Source organism: Myzus persicae, unplaced genomic scaffold (genome assembly GCF_001856785.1).
Source record: "Myzus persicae strain clone G006 unplaced genomic scaffold, MPER_G0061.0, whole genome shotgun sequence".
Taxonomy (NCBI): Eukaryota; Metazoa; Arthropoda; class Insecta; order Hemiptera; family Aphididae; genus Myzus; species Myzus persicae.
The window spans coordinates 698086-713062 of NW_019104389.1; the positions used below are offsets into that span (position 1 = coordinate 698086).

Genomic DNA, 14977 nt, shown 5'->3' on the forward strand with positions numbered 1-14977 from the left:
ATCGGTCCCCGGAAAATTGTTTTCCTAAAAAAAAAAGGACTTATTTGGATACGTGTATAATGTATATGTGAAATATATCCAACTAACCTAGAATATGAGCCCATTCCCGCAGCAGTTGTCCATTTTCCTCTAAAATAAAAATGGATTAGATTCTATTTTCCTACAGACATTAAAATATTCAGTCGATATTTGTGTAAAGAAAAACGATATTATATTTTTATGTGGCTCGAAATACATTTGTTAAACAAATTTAAACTGAGATCACCGAGCAGACGATGAAATATTTTTGACTTCCGCCTTTTTGCATTTTAAAATTCTATGATAACAAATCTTCGTAAACAACGACAATGATACCATTCGACATTTCGATCGGGCGTTCATAATTTCACATAAAATTGAAGTACAAATAAATGTCAATATTCGACTTTTATAGTTGTGTCCTTTTTCATAAGAACCGTCCAATTTAGAGGTACCGTTCAATGTTAATAATTTGTAAGTATTTTTAAAACTGACATATGCTCTCTTGCAGAAAATATTTTTGACTTGTGCCTTTTTGCATTTTAAAATACCATGAGAACAAATCCCCGTAAACAACGACAATGATACCTTTCGATACTTCAATCGGGCGTACTTACATCATTTCACCCAAAATTAAAGTGCAAAAAGTGTCAACATTTGACTTGTGTCCTTTTACATAACAATTTTTGGACGCCGTGGCTGCACCTCTAAGATAATAGCTTCACCGCTGTAGTTTAATATACTACGTTTATTTCATTTTTTCATTTTAATATGTTTTAATAACCTATCCTCATTAGTCATTACCCATATTATATATTAATATAATCTATAAGTGCAGCCAGTGCAGGTAGTCTATTAATTATTGATAATTTGCTGATATTTTAAGCCATAAATGTATAGATTAGTTTGAAATTCTATCGTCGTACACACGACATACTGAACACACAGAATATGAGTCGAAAGCGAATTACTACGGCTGATGTCACGTCGTTTAATTATGATGGTAATATTATAATATATAAAAGTACAATGTTAGTTCAGTGGTCTACCTGCCTATTTATAAGCGATTTACGAGAAGCCATGAATCGTGGGATAGTCTTTAATTTCTATACCTAGTACAAACTTTGCAAAGAGAGAATGCTTTCGATTGTACTTGTACGAAGTTATTACCCATTTGCATTATCTTATTACTACTGGCCGTATTAGCACAGAACAAAAGACATATCGCATAATGTATTCCAATATAGCATTTACACATTATTTGTGTGTGTGTGTTCCTTGATGTATAACTATAGCCTATAATTAAGGATAATTATTATGAATATTAAATGTAAACGGTTGTCGATACAGTAAATAATCAAATGCAGACTGCAGTTAAAAAATTGATACGAATGTCGAAATAATATACACATAATACTTGCAGCCAGCGATCATTAGTTGTATTAGTCATTTCTGAAAGGAAAAGGTTGTTCTGTGTTATTTTATAAGTTTGAAGGAGCATTACGATAACATTAATGTTTTTTTAAAGGTTTTTGACATAATGACTTACAATAAAAATGATAATATACATTAAGCAATATTGTATACTATAGTTTTTAAACGAATTAAAAACACGTTTATTTTACATTTTGGTTAACTTTATTTTAGGCTTATAAAAATTAAAAATATGTTATAAATATTTATGTTGGTATTTTTTTCAAAATATCTATGTACTCGTACTAAAAAAACATGAAATATTTATCAGAAAGTTTTATTCGACACGAATTTGAAAAATTTCATGCATAAATGAAAAGTACTGGATAGAAAAACAAATGAACAAACTACAGCAACTACTAACTAGAGTAGGCAAATAAGCAATAGATTGTAAAACAGATAATATTACAGTGAAATAAAAATACGTTCACCTATTTTATCTTATTTATTACCTACGACGTTCTTTACTACGATTTACTACAGATTGAACAGATTTCTCACGTAATAATGATTATTGTCAATAATATGTCTGCATTTGAATAGATAAATATAAAAATTAGTAATATATTATAGTATAGGCACTATACCTATATATTCATGTCTACCCGGCTATAATGAAATAATGTAATCGGTTATCGTACTCAGACGGCTAATACGAATTTGATACTGTACACGAAAATGAGGAATTCATAGGTAAACACTAGACTTGCCAAATTAATAAATTATTCAAGAATTTCAGATTCTAATAATGATCAATAATATTATAATTTGTAATGCACTACGTCCATCGCATGGCTGGTATAGGTACTCATATTATTGTTTTTGTGCATAGTTTTACTGCTTATAGGTCATAAGTGTAACATAGTATTATTTTATCGTCACACTATAATAGTATACAATATAATCATTATTATGTTTCTCAGTGCTGTAGCTAGAATTCTGGGACGGTGCAAAATTAATTGTCCTAGTCAAAAAGCTTGAAATGTAATACAAACTTCTTCTTAAGAGGACGGTACAAGAGAATTTGTTGTCTCCGTCTTACAAGTGCTTAACATGGCAAATTTGACGCTAAGCAGATCACGTTTAGCTCCGTTTGCTTAAAAATTAGGGTAAATTTATCATATTATTATTATGGGCATCTCATAATTTTTTTTAATATATTTTAATTTTTAAGAGAGCTATGAGTATTTTAAGATGTACAAACAATTTACAATTTTAAAACACTCATAACTCGCTTAGAAATTAAAATATAATAAAAAGCCTATGAAATGCTTTAGATAATAATCTCACTTTCAAATTTTATAGGTGGTAGAACACTCTAATTTTTAAAATAACAGAGCTAAACGTGATCTGCTGAGCGTATTATTCGCTATGTTACGCGCTTGTATAAGACGGAGACAACGTGTAGCGTACTCGTAAGTTGTTATTACAGTATTTTACAATTATATTAAACATAATAATATGGGCGCAATATTATTTTTTAGGAGCTCAGGTTTAAATTTTATGGACATCGAAACGATACTTTCTTGTGACATGAAACATTTGGTTATTGGGTAAATTATGTAATTATACATTCATACGTATCTCAGAGAATTACGATTTACGGCGTATGTAATTATTATTTATTATTACTATTATTAATATTCTGCGATAACTGATAACTGATAAGCACATGCAGCTGTATTATAGATAACGTTCCATACGTCTTCTCGTAAGCATCTTTCTAACCACGGTTTTGGTAACAGTGTGTGAACGAGACCGCACCGAACATACACTGTATTGCCCCAGGCCGTATACTGTATTAGCTGCGGCGGGTCTGTCATAGTGGTGGTAAACGATACATGCACGATCGGGGACTGATAGTTGATACCGCTATTGGAGGTAGTAGTCAGGCTGACAGTATCGCCGCGTCTGTGCGAAAGCGTGTGTAGTGTGTGGTACTGTGGTGTGGACACCGGACGCGCAGTTCTCGTTTCACACACTGTTCCTGCCGCCGCCATTTGCTGTCTCAGAGTCGACCCGTTAGGTAGTGTTTGGCTGACATTTTATTTTGCTGTTCCATGAACCGTGTGTGACGCTGTTTGTTGTAGAGCAGTCGCCATATGCATTTTGTCACGTTTTATAACAACATTTTTCAGTTTCTATCGTGCGTGCCAGTGCACATTTCACATTAGTAATAATTACTATCCATCGAAAACGTCTCCAGATTCGACTTCGTAAAATTTTGTCTACTATTATTCAGGTAACATCATGCTGTTAACGTTTAAACCACCGTTTCACTTCTCTATGCCCAATACAATCTCGCTATCTTTGCTTCACTTTACTTCGCTTTGCTTTTACGTGAGTGCGCTTGCTGGGAATCTTGTTAAAACAAGTGTTTTTACCCTCGGTTCGAATGCGCTCTGGTATCTACCTGCCACCTGCTACGTAAAGAAAAAGAATGTTTGTCTTTTAGGCTAGAATTAGTGCTCGACCGACGGTCAGCGCTGACGGCAGTCAAGCGTAGATATATCAAAGGATGCATATGAACAACTACAGTGCAGCGCTGAAAAGTTGATACCTGCGTACAGCTACGTCGTGCTGACGAGGACCGTCAGTCGAGCTTGTCCGTCAGCGTGTACCGTCGGCGCCGACGGTACGCGCTGACCGTCGGTTGAGCACTAAGCCTAGCCTTAGTTTTATGTACCGCCTCTTCCATTATCACGATCGGTGTAATGCAGATTGATTCCGTTAAATTGACTTCTATAGGCGACTTTATGGACATTTCCAAAACATTTGCTTAATTTTTTGGCCTTAGTAATAATTATTATCCATCCTAAAAGTTTTCGGATTCGAGTTACCACTCATGGAATTTTACTACAATTATTCAGGTTACATTATGTTGTTGATGTTTAAGCCGCTGTTTCTCTTCTCTGTGCCTAATACAATCTCGCCATACTTTGCCTCACTTTGCTTTACTTTTCTTTATCAGGCACGTGTATCTAGTATCACGTCACTAGTAACTCTGTTGACAAATGTTTTTTACCTTGTTTTGGAACCTGCCACGTATTGAATTATTAATTTTGTATTTTAGTTTGTAGGCACCTACTCTCCCATTCTCACAACTTTGTTTTTACCTTGGTTCATTATTGGTATTATTAAATATTTTTACTTGGCATAGTAGGTACAACCTACATTCAAAACCACAAATACAAAAGATATATATCTTAATTTGTGTACAGAGCATAATATTATAAATTCATTTTTGAAATAGAGTAGAGTTTATTATTATTTTTTAAGAAATCAAATGATCTAATCTGTAGATTATGTAAATTATAAAGAATAGCGGTTAACTTCTTTTCGAGTAAGATGCAACCTTTCTACTCACTAACTTTTTTCTCTATTTCTATTACTATTCAAACAAATTTCTCACTATTCTCACTTTATACAATGTATCGATTGCAATGCCATAATGATCAAAACTATCAAATGATTTGTTAAGAATATGAACATTTTTCCCAGTTTTCCACATGCACAACATTATTAATATTATGTTTGAAGCACGATTATAAAGAACAGGTTATCCATTGGAATTAATATTTGTGGTCAGAATTTGTTGTGGTGGTATAGTTCTTCAAACCCCCGATAGCTGCAAGTCTTTCGTGTTACATATAAACATTTTTCTATACAAGCAATGTTGAAGCTAATTTTTTAATTTATAAATTAATTAACCTTTTATTTTAATATTAGGGTTATATTCGTAGGCAATTCATAGACCTGCATTTTGGTTCCGTTTTTAATTTGGGCCCTACTAATGTATACAAATTTTGATATTTAAATTATTTTTCATCAAACTAATTGAGTTATTTTATTTTAATTAAAAAATGTATTAATCTTATGAATTTAAAATTCACTTTTATGTATTTTTTTTTAGAGATACCTAGGTAGTGGAATTTTAAAAATATTTTGACGTAGTTAGAACTATTTAAAATTGTTGATTTTTGTTTTGTTTTTACGCAGCTCATGTTTAAATAATAATACTTTGATTCTTGTTTGAGAATTCTGAAAAATGCATACTAATTTAATTAAAGGTTCTTTATAATTTTTTCATAGAAGAAATGTAGCTTAATTTACAAATTTTTTATTAATGTGTGAAGGTTCATTGAGTATTTAATAAAATATTTGTTAAATACTTGATGGTTGAGTTCATGATTTTTAGGAAAAACTAAATTTTTTTGGTATTTGACTTATATCTTGACATACATTTTATGACACAGCATGATCGAGATTCAAGAAAGTATATTTATTAATTAATAAACTCGAGGAACAAATACTTTACCGTGTAGTGTGTGCCTGATGCTGACATTTTGTTAGAGCATGTTTAACTAGCAGTGCTTACCTAGTGATAAGTAGTCAAACTATACCACTGTCACAATTTCTGACCGCAGTTGTGCTATACAAACCCACTACTGACGTTTAGCCTGTTCTTTATAATCGTGATTTGAATAGTGAAGACATAGAACGGTGATATCATCTCAGATGTATAGTCTACATGATAACGTCCCATGGATATCTAGTAAAATGTCGGAAAAATAAAAATGATATTAAAACTCAATTTCTCCTAATGAAATTGTGTACACTCGATGATAACATTACTAAAAATATATTGGATTAGTGATAAAATAATTATTTTAATAACAAGTTAAATATTGTTTAAAAAAAAAACCGGTTTCTAATTGTTAATTTATAATCATAATATTAAAGGATATAGTCAAATTTAAACTATGTTTTAAATTTTTTTTGTAACATAATAAATACACGGTGCACCCTAACTGCTAATGCATCGTGTCCATTTTATTATATATCACCTTGACTTCATATACAAGTATTTTTTTTAACACTCTAACTCCGCATACTAGGTTTATTATTAACACTGTAGCTCCTCTCACATGTTTTATATTTAGGAAAAAAATGTATCACTTATATTTATATCAAATATTTTAAATCGTAATAATAACTATAAAAACTAATTATCTAATAAAAATAATAATCCTAAAGACAATTTACAACAATATCATCGTCAGCAGTATAAAATTAAATGTAATAAAATTATGATATGAATTAAAACTAAATATTATTAAATGAAGCAAAACTTTTTGCAAAATTATATTTATCGATTTGATTGTTGTATAATTCTATTTTTTTATTTATAAAATCCATATTAGTTTTTTGTTGACCTCTAACTATCCTACTTATTATTGGCAGAACTCATTCGTATGTAATAGTCTGTCTGCATAACTAATACATTTTTAATGGAAACTGCAATATTTGTTGTTCTCTCCCATGTCGCTTCTTTGTTGGAAATGTTTCATCGTTTTGTATGTATATTTAAATAAAACTAATAGATTTGTTATAAATTAATAATATATAAGCAACTACTAGTTGGAAAACTGACCAGTGATCACTGTAGATTCATTGAGTCACAACGGTGTGTTTATTTTTTCTACTGTGCGGAAATACAGTGCATGGGAAGCTACAGATTCATAAAATATTTTTATTCATGCGCAGCTACTGTGCGTCCTAAATACACCGCTTCGGAGCGTTATCTAAGGTGTTGCAAGATATTCTTATACATACCTAAAATTTATCAAGATTGTATTTTGGCCTGACTATAATTTGTCTATGCCTGGCAAAAATAATCTTTTTTTTTTAATGATAAGGTCTTAAGTATCAGCATTTATGGCCATGTGATATTATTATTAATATATTATTTGAATGAAATATAAAAATATAAAAATGTTTGGTCTATATTAAATATTTTATGTGAGACTGAGGATTTCAAGATTTCAAGACGTGACTAACTTAGTGTTAGGTATACAGTATTCATAATACATTAGATTAATAGGTTTGGCTTTTGTATGTACTAATGTAATGGCTGATAATTATGTAAAATGAACTCAATACCTATATTTTAAATTTGGATTCACTATATTTATCAAAATACTCTCTATTAATTAGACTTTTAGTCAGTGAAAAGCCTAGGACTAAAATGAAAATAGAGGTTGGAAATTCTTGATTGATACTTATGAATAAAATGCTGCTCGATTTACATTATTCTAAACTTATACTTTATTTAGGTTAAGAGTTCAAAAATCTGTTTTTCCAGATTTATATAAAATGCTACATATATCACTTTCTGTTTCCACAAGATCTGCATCTAGTGACAACATTTTCAGCAATGCGTCAAATAAATAATTTTATAATGTCACCAAATCTATAATGTAGTATAATGTTTATTATAGTTGTTGATGTCGAAAGAGATTTATCAAAATATGTTCTAAATAAGGGAAGATATTTTAAAAGATTAACTAATATTAAGTGGAGGCTTAAACTTTAATTACTGTAGTATTATAATGTTACCCATATAAATTCTCTGTCTTTCATTTATATTTTAAGAAAATTAAATTAATAACTTGAATTTTTAACTACCTAAAATAACAAATTTTAATAATTTTGTGTAATCATTTTTTTTTTATAATTTGTATTATGCACACTGAAATGACTGCAACTTGAATGACTTCTCTTATGAACTGCTGGTTTACCACCAGTTCAACTTAAAAAAAAAATGTATGATAATTGGGGTGCCCAGGTTTGAATGCAAAATAAGTTATTTTTTCCAGAAATTGGTTTTCTAACAAACGTTTTTTCATAAATCAGAAAATTGAGATTTTGAATTTTTTTGAATTATTAGCAGCTTAAATGTTTTTGTGTTTTTTTTATAATTTAGGTAATTTTACTAATTTTTCGAGAATATTTATACATAATATAAATGTATCTTAATTGGTAAATGGTAATTCAAAATATTAGCCCAAGAAATTTGGTTGTGATAATTTGATAACGTCTTTATCTAACTACAGCTTATTAACTGGACTCACTACTTAATACCAGTAACAACTAATTAGTCAGTTGTTGTGTTACATTAAAATATCTTATTTCGTCAAGTTTGTATTTTTGGATCATTTTTTTGTCATTTTTGCTCTTAAAATTAATTTTTTTATAGTCTTTAGGGCATTTAAATCCGGGCCCTAATTATTACACAATTATAGATTAAAAGGTAATTTGTAGTACCTTTTTGTTATAATTTTACGTGTATTCAATACCTATTTTAGTTTTTTTTGTGTGCTTGTCTTCTGTATACTTGTATAAAATATTTTATCATTCAAGTTTTTGAATCACATTGTAATATAATTATTCACATTTTACATTAAAGTAGGAAGTTAATTTGCCAGGTCTAACGTACAGACAAGTATTAAAAGAGCACAAAAGAAAAATATGTTTTCTTCAAATTACTTTTTAATATTAAGTTATTGTAGTTAGAATTATTTAAAACGATTTAGGGTATTCAGAACGGTCGGGTGACGTCATTGTGCCAGGCTCGATATAATTGCTTTGCTTATACATTTAAAAGTTGCACCCTTCACATAATGATATTTACCCTTTTAAAAATTGTATTTTTGATGTTAAATTTACTTACAATTGTGTGATATTTTGTGTTAAAAGACTATATTATATCATCGATTATAAGAAATTCAATAAAACGTAAAATGTATACTTATATATAATCATTGATATAAAAACATCCAACTACGTTAACTATAATGTTAATGATAATAATATTAATCTCTTTTAAGCAGTAAATTCAAATAAGATTATGTTTATATAAAATATATAGTTATATTAATACATAATTTTTTTTTTTTTAGGAGTCATTGAAATTTTAAATATGTCGACCGAATTGGATCAAGAAAAAATTGATGAAAACGTACCTGCTGTTTTAAAGGAGGACCAAGGAAAAATCGATGAAGATGTACCTGATATTCTTCTAAAGGAATCAGAACTAAAGCAGGAAGGAAGTGATTCTACGTCAGTTATTATTATAAGTGATGCAGAGGATGAAATTGACTTAACCTGTCCTACACCTAAAACTGTTCCTATGGCTGTACCTATAAATGGACTATGCCTTAATAATCTGAATAAACTCGATTCAGAGGTCGTTGAAGAGATGCGCTGTTCATCTGAACCAGTAGCTAGTTTATCCATCATTGACTTGCCTCAACCTAGGCGATATGAATCTGTTCCGAAAGATACTCGTAAATGTCCAGTAATTATAGATTATATTGTGATACAAGATTCTGATACAGAATGCGAAAATGCATTGGAACAAAAACCAAAACGACCTCTTAAACGCAAAAGAAGTCTGATACCTACCAATATCGAGGTCGAAAATACTAGAAAAACCATGAAACCCGGACCTAAATCTAAAACTAGAAACATTGTAACTGTCCATCAAATGATAACTGAGGCCAAAATGAGGGGAAAGGACGTAACCCTCGACTTTAGTGACACTTCCGAGGATGAGATTGATTTGGATTCTGAGGATGGTTCAAGCGAAGAAGCAAGTAATGAGGACGAGGAAGAAGAGCTATTACAAATAGATTTAGACGATTATGAAGATAGCGAAAACAGTAATGAAACTGATGACGAAAATGAAATGGATGAAGATGAAGAAGAAGAATTACCAACTATTAAAATAATTGGTGATTGTATAACTATAACTTCAAGTGATGACGAAGCAGACAATTTAGAACCTGAGGTTGGAGAATTAATAGTTGGTAATGAGGCTAGTACCTCCTCTGATAATTTTGCTATGGAAATCCTTTTGAGTCTAAGTAACGAGGTAACAATAAATAAAAAATCAAGTGAAACATTAGATAAGAGTGATGAAACTGACGTATTAGAAAATGTTATTGATTCAAATAAAATGGTTAATGATAATAAAGCATTAGAAAATAATGCCATTGAACAAAACAAAATTGAAGACAAGAATGTAAAAAGCCATGAAATTAAAAATGGAGAATAAGGTTAATTTTTCATTTCCAAATCAAAAGTTGTAATATATAAGGATGAAGATAATTATGCCTAATGATGTTTTCAAAAAATAACTCAAATATTCCAGATGAAGAATTCAACGATTTCAACAAATTAAATAATGTCCATGTTTGAATATCAATAAATGTATCACCACAAAATTTGTAAATATTTTGTTAATGTACCTTAAATTAGAATTGAAAGGAATGTATGTATAATTATTATATGTAACAATATTGTGATGTTGTTAATTCTTATTCTTCAACATAAGAAATATCATTAATTTAATACTATTTGTTGTAAGGTTTTATTTAATGTTAAGAAACTAAATGTAATTTTATTTATTAAAGTATTGATGTTTGACCAATATCATCTCTCAACAATTTGTTCATTTAACTTATGTTAAGAAAAATAAGTCAGATATTTTAAACAAATTATACTCATCAAGTATCATCTGATGAGAATAAAAGAGGTTAACAATATTAAGTATCTATTATTTGATTTGAAAATATAAATAATTAAAATTTAATATGGACATTCTACCTATGAAATCATACTATTTCAGGTGTATGGCATAACAATTAAAATTATTATGTATAATTATTATTGTAAATGATTTAATTAAGGCAAGACATGGACTCACTGTAAGCAATACATGAAGTTTTTCTCAACAAATCACTTACATTTTCCTCTAGGAAATCCGGTTCCAAAATAACTTAAAGATTTATGAATTGAAAGTATTCCAAACCATAAATAAATAAAACCTCTATACATTTTTTCAATTAGGCTAATTGAAATAATTTTTTTTAAAGAATTATAAATTTAATAGTCCATTAATACGAGTAGACTTACATAATCTTTATATACATTATACATACTAACTTGATCAATATTAACCATTTTATCATATTTTTATAATGACTGTAAAAATGGATAATTACCCTTTGACAAGGAAATGTTAAGATTCATCCTGACAAATGGTTGAGCAATATACATAAAAAAAAAAAATAGTATATTAGTAATATGAAATATAAATAAAAAATGGAAATACTTTATATTATATCAACTTATGTCTATTGCTTATATTGACGAAAAGTTTGTAGCCATGGTTAGGTTAAAAAGAGCCAAATCATATGGTACCTATATGATGAATATAGTTAACACAAATATCAATATCACGATTATAACTGCAATACCTCATATAGTCATATCTAACACTTTTTAAATAATTAATACATTTAAATTCAATAATAATAATGCATATAATTTTTATAATTAATTAATAATAAGATTCTTATCATAGGCTTTAAGGTGGTTTCCAATACTTGCCCTCCACACTCCAGTTGGTTTCCAGTACACTATCTTAGTCTGTGGTGTTATATTTAAGCATGAACTAAGATATAATTATATCTAAATTTGTGTATACATGACATCATCATAAAATAAAATACCTATGTGGTATTGCAATACGTTTATAACTGAAAAATAAAATAAATAAAGGATTTTGGTGCTGTCATGAAATTAGATTATCTAAATAATAGTTCATGGTGCCGTCAAGGTGGATATCCTACATATGCTTACTTATTATTATCCACTTTTGGTAGTTGGGTACCTACCGTAGATCGTATACCCAATCAACAGTATTTATAAAGATCTTGAGGACAATCTTCTCTGACGATAATCACGGTTACCTTGAGTCGTTACCATGTATTGATAATAGCCAACTAGACAAGTAACAAGTGAGTAGTGACAACAGTCACAGTTCCTAATGTGTTCTTGATTCTCGTTCATAGTCTATAACAAATAAAGGTAATCATAGAATATTCAATAATCAATACAGATCTAGGCTCTTGTTGACCATGACGCTGCTCATGGTACAATAATCATACCTGTTGCAACTTATTATTTAATTTGTACTGTGCAGACTGTAATTTGTACTGTCAATCAAATTGAATATTTTGTTTAAATTATTTGTTTTGTCATTGTTTTAGCATCTATCAACCGTTGTTTCACAAATTTCAACACAATTCTGGTTTCTCTTGTTATGTTGGGCTTATGTACATCTGAGATTGCCAGAAAAGAATCCAAATAACAATGAATTTGTAAGAAGTAACATCTTGGACGGTAAAAATTTTTACATGCAGATTCAACAGATTACTAAAGGTGTACACGTCCTCTATTATATTATATTTATTAAATCAACAAATCAAAGGAAAAAAAATACTAATTGTTACTTTTAATTCTATAGGTTCATTCATTGAATCTCTTTAATGGATTCATCTGCAAGAGTGGTCACTGTTAAATTAATCTTACCAACTAAGAGATATTCTTGTTAAATTTTTCGATTGTATTTGTATTACCAACTTTATATTTTCCTTAACATACTATAAGTGATGAAGAATAACAAATAGTGTAAGTGAAGTACAATTAATGTCATTTAATATTCAATAACACATATTATTACATACCAGATAAATCTTATAAACTAAATTATGGTAATAGGTCACATGAATAAAAATTCCTTTTAACTCTTGGATTAATATTATAATTATTATGATTATGTGACATCATTTTTGCCAATTTTGGATAAGTAATTAGTATGCATGTACTTATAGGTGATAGAAACTTTATTTAGTTATTGAAAACCTAGTTAAATGATACACAAATGTTTTTTATTCGTTTTTGGTACATTTACGTTACTAAAATCAAATTGAATGATTTGAGACAGTTACTATTTTTACAGTGTACAGTGAGTGGCAGCGTTCTTTTTTTTTAGGCGTAGCTCTGTTGATTGTTTATTGGTCAAGGTTCTACATTGAAGAGCCCTGAAAATACAAATTTTTTGCAACTTCTTTCACAATTAAAATAAAATAATAATACTAACTACAGTTAATTATTTTTCAGGGTCTGAAAACTGGTTGGTTGGAAGTATACATAAAAGGTTGGAAAAGGGAAAGCATACTTACTGTTTAAAATAAATCCCCCAACTGACAGTGAAACACAAGAATTACCAGATAGTAAAATAATTCTATGAAAAGAGGGTTGTTTATTATGTTGGATAAGAACAATAATATTCAAATATAATTTTTTTAATAATGTCTTATGTATCTGCATAATTGTGCAGTGAATAGGAATAATTGTGTACAATAATATACCTACTTAAAATAATAAAAGTTATAATTAAAATAATATCAATATGCATATCTAATATGTTTACATGTATACATTGAGATGGATAATATATACTGGAGCGCGGACTCACCATTCTACTAAAAATAGTTGTCCGAATTCCGCTCCCCTCAACATTGAAAGGCAAAACATATGATTTTGACCTATAATAGACGTGTAGAAACGATTATTTTTGTTCATAAATTTTAATTTATTCCAATTATTTTCTTATTTAAATAATTTTAAATTGTATAAAAATGTATTAATCTAATTTAATGTTACTATACTATACGTTTAATGTGTAAAAATGAAGTATTTGCCATTAGGGGGGGGGGGGAGGTAACGTCAAATGCTACGGATCATGTTTACAGCTGAGTCCGCGCTTCACTATATAATAATTATACTAATCATTTCTGTTTTATAGGATATTACATTTTTTTAATTGCCAAAAAAAGTAATAGTATTAAAATAATAATTATTAACTATTAATAAACAAAACAATTGTTTTTTAATTCAGTTGTAGTGAAGTATCCACCAAGCAATTTTTGATTCATTTTCTCCATAAGCTTATGACAAACTTTGTTACATAATTATTTATACTTAATTGGTAAAAAATAAAAATGCATTCCTCATAAATCATAATTATTCTATATTTGTAATGCAACACGCCTACCTCGTTTATTTAAACTTAAGTGGCTGTCGATAGGTATAAATAATTCTATCCAGTTAAGGAGTAGTTGGTTAGCTATTCCCACTATACGAACCGATTCTGTGAACCGTGTTGTTCAATTGGTACAAATAAAGTTTTCTAAGTTATATTTTACAGGTCCTAGAAACTTATGACCTGCGTTCATAAACTAACGCAATTGAACGCGATATAGCAACTTACACAAGGTTTATTAAATATTTGAATAGTAATAATATTATACAGTACACTATCACCTGAGTAACCCTGTTCTTAAGGGTAGTATATTGAAGATCACAGTAGTTGCGGAGCCCGAGTTGAAACAATTAAATTATTATGTTTTATCTATAAAGTAGGTTATTATAAATATAGTACAGGGTAAAATCTTAAATAGTTTAAGATACATGTTTAGAATAGAATACTATTTGTTATAAAATTAGTAATTTAATAATTTAACATTGGTATTTTATGTAGGTAAGTAAGGTCGAGATTACTATGCAGTGCTTATGTGTACTAAAATTTTAGATGCATAATGTTATTTCAAGAAATCAACAATTAAACGTTTAAATCAATAGGAGAAATACATAATACCCTGAAATGATCAAAGCTAAATGCATTACACAGTACAACCAGTAAAAATGTAAAATTAATATAGATAAAATATATACATTCCAGTACATTACATTTTTTGAAAGTTTGAAAAAGTCTATCTGTTAGAGTATTATA

At 29.0% G+C, this 14977-nt stretch overlaps 1 protein-coding gene across 2 annotated transcripts; it reads left to right on the forward strand.

Moving 5' to 3' along the window:
* The first annotated feature begins 473 nt into the window (after positions 1 to 473).
* Positions 474 to 10519, forward strand: LOC111041811 (kinesin-related protein 4-like). 2 transcript variants are annotated; one of them, XM_022326242.1, is made up of 2 exons: positions 474 to 492; positions 9234 to 10519. In XM_022326242.1, exon 2 carries the CDS (start codon positions 9254 to 9256, stop codon positions 10388 to 10390), a length of 1137 nt encoding a protein of 378 aa, XP_022181934.1. In that variant the 5' UTR covers positions 474 to 492; positions 9234 to 9253; the 3' UTR covers positions 10391 to 10519. The 2 variants fall into 2 exon arrangements, with proteins under 2 accessions (XP_022181934.1, XP_022181932.1); XM_022326240.1 differs by lacking the exon at positions 474 to 492 and adding an exon at positions 3361 to 3733.
* Positions 10520 to 14977: the final 4458 nt, after the last annotated feature.